This window comes from Archocentrus centrarchus, chromosome 7 (genome assembly GCF_007364275.1).
Source record: "Archocentrus centrarchus isolate MPI-CPG fArcCen1 chromosome 7, fArcCen1, whole genome shotgun sequence".
Taxonomy (NCBI): Eukaryota; Metazoa; Chordata; class Actinopteri; order Cichliformes; family Cichlidae; genus Archocentrus; species Archocentrus centrarchus.
In genome coordinates, this window is record NC_044352.1 from 32953975 (window position 1) to 32962179 (window position 8205).

Here is an 8205-nt window from a genome sequence, read left to right on the forward strand (position 1 = left end):
ACCCCAACGAACCACAGGCAAACCTACCTGACAGCGGCCCAGGAACAAAGTTCCAGTGAATCCACATCTCCAAAGTCCTTCTGACTTTGGATGGGAAAAGAGCCGGCTCCTTTGTGCTGATAAAGCAGAATGAGGAAGCTGGCTTTTTCCCCTTGCTTCCTCCAGTGGAGTCTCTGAAGCATTCCTGCAGCAGTGACACCGGGGGCTGTGCTTTAGCAGCAGTGGAAAAGCAGACCCGCTTCACTGAAAGTGGAAATCATCCATGGTAGTGTTGCACCCTTAAAAAGAACTAAAAAAATAAAAAGATGAAAATTGGTATTCACTTTGTGCAACTTTATTACCAAAAATAATCACCGGCTCGAGCATACAGCGTGTGTAGTTTTCTCCTTTCACAGTACAATCACTGTCATGAACTCTCCTTCCCATCATGCATTGTGTCATTCTTAAAGCGGTATTATCATGCCAGAAATCTATGAAAGAAACAAAAAAAACTAAAGTAATTTTTAACACATTTAGCCATCGACCACCTGTTTTAACTAAATACTAAATAAAGTAGATGTTTGCCCAATAAAAATAAATAAATATATATATCTATTAATTGACTATCACAACATCTTTTTCAGGGCTCTACATCCTCCCCTACTAAAATAATAAAATGTTTCCAAAACATTTTACCCTCCAAAAACCTAAAGAATGTATCCTTACTACTAACTTTTAACATTGAACTCACCCAGGTACCATTTAGTTACATGTTGCTCTTCAAAACGATAACCAACATTACACCTCAAATGACTACAAATGTATATATACAGGATAAGTACATTTACCTATATTCCTGTTTCAGTGTATCAACTTAAATGATTGGTACATTGGTAGGCCTCCCAAGTCCATTAAGTCACATATGGCTAAATCTACCATTCCACCTTATTAAATGTGTCCACATTAAACATGCTTTGAATGTAGTACCACCTCTTACAGACTACTTTTGTGTTACCCGATAACACACTCAATTCCTTCTGTAAATGCATCAATAACGTATAAGTGTAGGTTTAGTCACTAGAAATACATTTCTGCAAAATGACTCTTACTCGTAACTAAATATTTTTGAACCAAATGAGTAACAAAACATTTTCAATCAACTTTAGCTGTAACTACAACTAGATATAGTTCAAAATACTATTCCTATTTCTTCAAAGATGTGAAACTAGGTTTCCCTAACTCATCATATGTAAAGATGGATTTTGGTTGACGTGTCCTTGAGGAACGTCGCTCCTGCTCCACTTCCACCTCCCAATCACCCTCCGAGGAAACACTGCTGTCTTCCTCAAGCATTTCAAGTTCAAGTCTTTGATCCTCAGTATCCATGCCTGGATTTTGACTTGTGTCTTGGTTCTGAATGTCTCCTTCCTCATGTCTCTTGTCCACTTGATTACTGATGTCAGCAGAATCATTCTCATCCTGAGACTGGTTTTGTCTTCCTACAAGTCTCCTAGTTTGGGTTTCTTCTGCAGGTTGGCTTGATCTGGACTGAAAGGCTGGGGCATGCGGATTGAGGCTGGTAGTCTGACTTTGACGGGCAATCCACACAGAATACTCGTTCTCACTACAGCTGTCAGAATCCTCCTGAACTTGATCTCTGATTTGGCGTATTTGTTTACCTTCTCGTCTCCTTTGTTTGTGTTTTTCTTTTGGTCCTTTAGTATCTTGACCATCAATAAGATAAGGACAGGGTAATAACACATTCCTATGAAGGATTCTTTCCCTTCCTTCACCATCTAATGGTGTCACCACATAAACTGGACTATCTTTCCCTCTTCTTTCTTTTATAACATGCATTTTGTTTTCCCAGTAAGCACGTATCTTTCCAGGTCCTCCTCTTTCAGATAGATTTTGGACAAGAACATGGTCTCCAGGTTGAAGTTCTGAGCTCCAGGCTTTTCTGTTGTAATACTTTTGTCCTCTTTTGCTTGCTTTTCTCATGTTTTCTTGTGCAATGCTGTAAGCTTCCTGCATTGACCTTTGCCATTTGTCTGCATAGTCCTGATGAGACTGTGACGGCTTTTGCTCTTTTGGAAACAGTAGGTCAATAGGTAGGATCGGCTCTTTTCCAAATAACAGAAAAAATGGTGAAAAGCCGGTCGATTCATTCATTGTAGAGTTGTATGCATGTACTACTTTGTTTAAATAGTCTTTCCAGTTAGGTTTCTGCGTCTCTTCCAGTGTTCTGAGCATGCTTAACAAAGTTCTGTTAAAACGTTCAGCCGGGTTAGACTGGGGATGGTAAGGGGTTGTCCTTGAATGTTGTATCCCACTGTAACTCTGTAACTTCCTGAACAACTCATTCTCAAATTCCCTTCCCTGATCATGATGAATTCGGGCAGGGTATCCGAATCGCAGAATAAAGTCATCAAAGATTTTGCGTGCAGCTGTCTTTCCAGACTTGTTAGGTGTTGCATAAGCCTGCGCAAACTTAGTAAAATGATCTACTATTACCAGAATATACTCTACACCCCCTTTACTTCTCTCTAGATGCAGATAATCGATCGATATTAGCTCAAAAGGCGCAGAGGTTGTAATAGTTTGTAGTGGGGTTCGGGTTTTCCGGTTAGGTTTCTTTTGTTTCAAGCAGCGGCAGACTCTTGTAACATAATGTTCAATCTCTTCTCGCATTTTTGGCCAAAAAAACCTCTCCCTGGCCAATGAGATCATTCTGTCTGCACCTAAATGACCCATTTCTTCATGGAGTTGCTGGTAAATCAATTTCTTGAGCTTAGCAGGCACTACAAGTTGATTTCTCGTTTTTGTCTTTCGTCGTAAAACTCCATCTTTGTCCAGATAAAGATGAGGCCACTCTCTCAGTAATCGTTTCACTTCAGATGGCTCTTTTACTTTATCCCTGTATTTAAGTTTCTCATTATGCTGCTTTAATGTGATTACTCGTTGTATCACTTGGTCTTCGTGTTGAGCCATCTGGATGTCTTTGACTGCTATTGGCTCAACTGGAGTTGCACATGGAACAGTTAGTTGTGACAGTACATCTACATTGCATGTAATAGCTGAAATCCAGTCAGTATCACCACTGTGATCTGCTTTGAGTCCTTGCTGTAGTGCTGTAATGTCATCAGCTTTACATTCCTCTGTACATGCTGACATCATTTTGTCCATTTCAGCAGGTTTGCGAGATAGAAAATCAGCATCTCGGTTGACTTTACCGGGTCTGTACTTCAGAGTGAAACAAAAATCAGCTAATTCTGAGACCCAGCGATGTCCTACTGCATTCAGTTTAGCACTTTTCATCACATATGTTAAGGGATTGTTATCACTGTACACCACAAAGTGTGGGGCATGAAAAAGGTAATCTCGAAATCGCTCAGTGACAGCCCACTTCAGAGCTAAGAATTCAAGCTTCCCTGAGTGGAGTTTGTAGTTTTTCTCAGTTGGAGTGAGTGTACGTGAACCATAACCTATTACTCTTAATACTCCCTCCTGCCGTTGATATAAAACAGCCCCAAGACCTTGCTCTGACGCGTCCACCTGTAACACAAATGGTTTTTCAAGGTCTGGGTAGGCCATTACTGGTGGATCTGATAAAGCGTCAACAAGTCTTTCAAGTGCCTCCTGCTGCAATGTCGTCCATTCCACCGACTGAGATGGCGGCAGCTGTATAGAACTTTTCTTTAAGGATTTGTTCTTTGTCTTTGGGTGTGACAACAGATCGTAAAGCGGTTTTGCTATCCTTGCGAAGTCAGCTATGAATGATCGGTAGTAGCCTAAAAAGCCTACAAGGGATCTTACTTCTCTGACTGTTTTGGGACTCGACTTCTTCAAGGCTTGCACTGCTTCTACTTCCTTTGGGTTCATCCGATACCCATCCTTTGAAATGACACGGCCAACGTAACACACTTCTCTTTTAAAGAAATCACATTTCTTTGCTCTGAGTTTGATTCCACATTCTTTTTGTCTTTGTAAAACTTTTCTCACACTTTCCACATGTTGGTCAAAACCTTTGCTAAAAACTAAAACATCATCGAGATAGGGCACACATACCTCATCCCTGAGATCTCCAAGACAACCTTCCATATACCTCTGAAAGGCAGCTGGGGCATTTGTTAGCCCGAATGGTATCCTCAGCCATTCATAAAGTCCCCATGGCGAGATGAAGGCAGTGCATGCTCTGCTGTCTGGGCTAACAAAGCCTTGGTGGTAGGCTTTTCCTTGGTCTAGCACCGTGAACCAGGAATTTCCACCAAGATTTTCCAAAATTTCTTGAATCCTTGGAATGGGGTGTCTGTCGGGGTGTGTCTTTTCGTTTAATTTCCTATAATCCACACAAAGCCGGATGGTAGAGTCTTTTTTTCTCACAATTACTATTGGTGATGAATAAGAAGAGGATGACTCCTGTATCCACCCCTTACTGAGCAGATCTTGAATGTGCTTTTTCACTTCCTGATACAAATGACGAGGGATTGAATTGTATGTTTTTGTCACTGGGATGTTATCTTTGAGATGTATTTCCATCTGCAGATCAGGTATGCATCCTGTATCCCACTCATTTTGTGCAAAAACATCACTTTCCTCTCTTAGCATTTTCCTCACTTTGTCTTGCTGTTCTACCGTTAAGTGTGAAATGTCAACTGGTGGATCCCATATTTGTTTGTCGTTTTTTCCTTCATTATCTGATGTCACTTTCATGTCTTTGGTGTGTGCATGTCCACTTTCACTTTGTGACCTCTTTGTGACTTCTTTTACCTCTTGTATGTGATCCACAGTGAATAATGAACCAATTATTGTCCTGTTTTGTAGTCTAATATTGTTGTCTGTGTGGTTTTCGACTACAATTGAAATTTTAGCTCCCTCATCAGTTGGTATGTGTATTAGTTGCGGTTGTATTTGTAATCCTTCTGGCCATGGTGTGCTTTCATTTGGTTCCAAAAGTGCATATTGTCCCTTTAGCACATTTTTCTTGAATTTTCCACAGATTACTTTGGACATTTGATGTTTTGGGATAATAACATCTTGTCTCCCTAGTTTTACTGTTTGATTCTCTGCCATAGATTTGTCTTCACGTAACACAGAGAACACTGCCTTTGCCTTTTTTTGTCCTACGTCTAACGCTGACCCAAGACTGTGCAAGAACTTGTTGGGAAGAGTTCTATCTGATGACATGTTAGACTTTGCGAGTTCTTCTATGACATTGAAACCCACTATTGGCTTAGTGATTGGCTGAGAGCTTACAAGAAATGGCACTAACAGTTCACTGTCTCTGTTGTCTGTAAGGCTGAACTCAACTCCTACCCAACCCTCATAAGGTATCTCAGTGCCATTTGCTGCAGAAAGGTCTAACATACCCTCCTCAAGAAGCTCTTTCACTGATCGAACCGCGGCGTCTGGTAGATGTTTTTCTTTCCAGTCTAGATCCACAATTGACACTTGTGATCCTGTGTCCCAAAGAGCGGTGACTGGAACACCCCCAATATGGCACTGGACCAGGTTTTTGCGTCCTATTAGTTTTGCTGTCTTTTCCTGTTTTTTTGACAAAGGCACATTCTTCTGTGGAACAACACTGTCAATAACATTTTCAGTATGTACTTCAATTTTGTTGACATTAACTGTTGAGTCTTTCTTTTTCCGACAACCAATAGCCCAATGTTCACTGCTTCCACATTTAAAACAATGTGTACATTTTCCTTCTGGGTTTGATTGTTCGCATTGACGACATTTTCTGGGGTTCTTTCTCGTAGCACTTTGATAGTATGGCTTACTTTTTAAGTTTTTGTCTTCAGTTTTCACTTTTGCCTGAGTCAAGTTAGAGACTTGTGTTGAAAGATTTTGGATAGCTTCACAAATAACTTTGTTATTGGCTTCCAGCTTTTCCACAATGGGGTTTGGCTTTTCTGTCTGGTTTTTGCTTTTCTTTGAGCTCCCAACATTTTCATTTCTGCATTTTTCTTCTTCCTGGACTGAAGCCACTTTGATGTTCTTTTGTCTGGTCGACAGTTTATTCCTTCTTTCGAGTTCAACACTGTAGGCGGCACTCATTTTCTCAAGAAGTACTTCATCACTAACAGTTGTGTCCTGCAGGTAAGGTTTAATGTCCACTCGAACAGCATCATCTTGTAATCCAGTCAGAATAGTTTGCAAAAACTGTGTCTGCACCAGCTCAGGATTGTATTTTAGTCCAGCTTTGGCTCTATCAGACGCAGTCAATACTTTTTGTCTAAGGTCCATTGCGCGTATGAGGAACTGAACAGGAGTTTCTTTGGATTCTTGCACTGCACGTGTTAAGGAGTGATAGAGTTCTGTTGCATCTTTGTCTATGAAGTGTGTCCTAAGCACTTGCCTGAGAGAGTTCAAGGATAATTCTGACCTACTCTCCAGATAACTTTTTAATTTCACATCAGGTACAATGGCTTGGATCACTGCTTCAACGATCTCTCCCTCATCGTATCCTTTTTTTTGTCCTCGTTCTATCTGTCTTTCAAGACTAGTGAAGTTCAGTTTATCCTTTTGTCCAACATCGCCGATTTGTCCAATAATCCGAAAATCCTTTCTGTATATTGGATGCAAGTGTCCTTGGTCTTTGGCTTGTGATGACTCCCTTTCAGAACTTGCTGAGCTGCTTGATAGTCGCGGCTGTAAAACCGAAGGTGTAGTACCGATTTGTACCAGCAGAGGTTGCTCAACGACCACTTGTTGCTCAGCGGTGGTGTGCTCTGACGCAGCACCTGACAAAATACTTGTATCGGTTTTCTTATTCAAGTCATTTATTAAATCATTCGTGGTCAACAACACTGATAATCCACTGTCTTCTAAAGAAATGACTTCTTCGCTTTCCAAGTGAGTACACATTTTTCTTCTTATTAACCGACATGACAACTTCACCTCTTCACTGAGCTGCAGGCCTAACGCTTCACTTAGGGCATTTAGCTCATTTAGTGACAGAGTAACCAGCTTCTTCTCAATATCGGCAAATACAGATTCCCACTCACTGTCCATGATGCTTTGTCTTGGTTGATTCACCGCTTGGAAAGATTCACGTTCGTTTCTTCATCGGTTGTTTCCCTTTCACAGTAGACGTCATCTGGTTAGGTGCATAGCCGCTTAGCTTAGCCACTAGCATGCTCGTGTTGCTCCGCCGAGCTGTTGTTCCTCTTCATCACAAAAAAAAAATCACTTCTTATGTAGAAAACATTTGCTGAACCGGGCGGAAACACCAAAATTTATGTTGCACCCTTAAAAAGAACTAAAAAAATAAAAAGATGAAAATTGGTATTCACTTTGTGCAACTTTATTACCAAAAATAATCACCGGCTCGAGCATACAGCGTGTGTAGTTTTCTCCTTTCACAGTACAATCACTGTCATGAACTCTCCTTCCCATCATGCATTGTGTCATTCTTAAAGCGGTATTATCATGCCAGAAATCTATGAAAGAAACAAAAAAAACTAAAGTAATTTTTAACACATTTAGCCATCGACCACCTGTTTTAACTAAATACTAAATAAAGTAGATGTTTGCCCAATAAAAATAAATAAATATATATATCTATTAATTGACTATCACATTCTTAACATCTTTTTCAGGGCTCTACAGTAGATTTGATTACCAATAATGAGTGGCGGTCATTGCAGAGATGCGACACCAGACAAAAATGTCAAAATAAGACAGATAACACATGTGGAAGAAACAAGCTTATGAAGCTCAGTCCTCAACTTAGATGTGTAATGGAAAGTGTCCTGTGCTCCTGCATCACTGTATGATGGTGGTGATCTGTGGCACAGAAGAACACTCTGTTGAGGGTGGTGAAACCTGCACATAGGATTGTAGACAACTGCCTCCCCACCACCACAGACATCTATACCAGCAAATGCAGGAAAAGGGCTTTCTGTATATTGAAAGATCCTACTCATCCAACATACATACTGTTTGTCCCTATCCCCTCAGGCAGGAGTCTGCGGCGCATCAAGAGCATAACCACCAGACTGAGGAACAGTTTATTCCCAGAGGCTGTTTTAAGTATAAAAATGTCATTCATTCAGCAGTTTCCATTACCTTGCAGCTTGCAGAATGTATATATGTATATGTGCTGTACCAATCCTGCTTTTTTTCAGGGCTGTTATTAAGCCTGTGAATAACCCTGTCATATAGAGTGGCGGATTGGAAATATCATTCAAGCAAGAGATTTTATGGATTGTTCCATGAATA

At 40.5% G+C, this 8205-nt stretch overlaps 1 protein-coding gene across 1 annotated transcript; it reads right to left on the reverse strand.

The window, feature by feature from the left end:
* Window positions 1–381: 381 nt before the first annotated feature.
* LOC115783375 (uncharacterized) lies at window positions 382–7516 on the reverse strand. Its single transcript, XM_030734178.1, has 2 exons — window positions 4048–7516; window positions 382–470 (listed from the first exon to the last, which is right to left on the reverse strand). Exons 1-2 carry the CDS (start codon window positions 6994–6996, stop codon window positions 444–446), a joined length of 2976 nt encoding a protein of 991 aa, XP_030590038.1. The 5' UTR covers window positions 6997–7516; the 3' UTR covers window positions 382–443.
* Window positions 7517–8205: the final 689 nt, after the last annotated feature.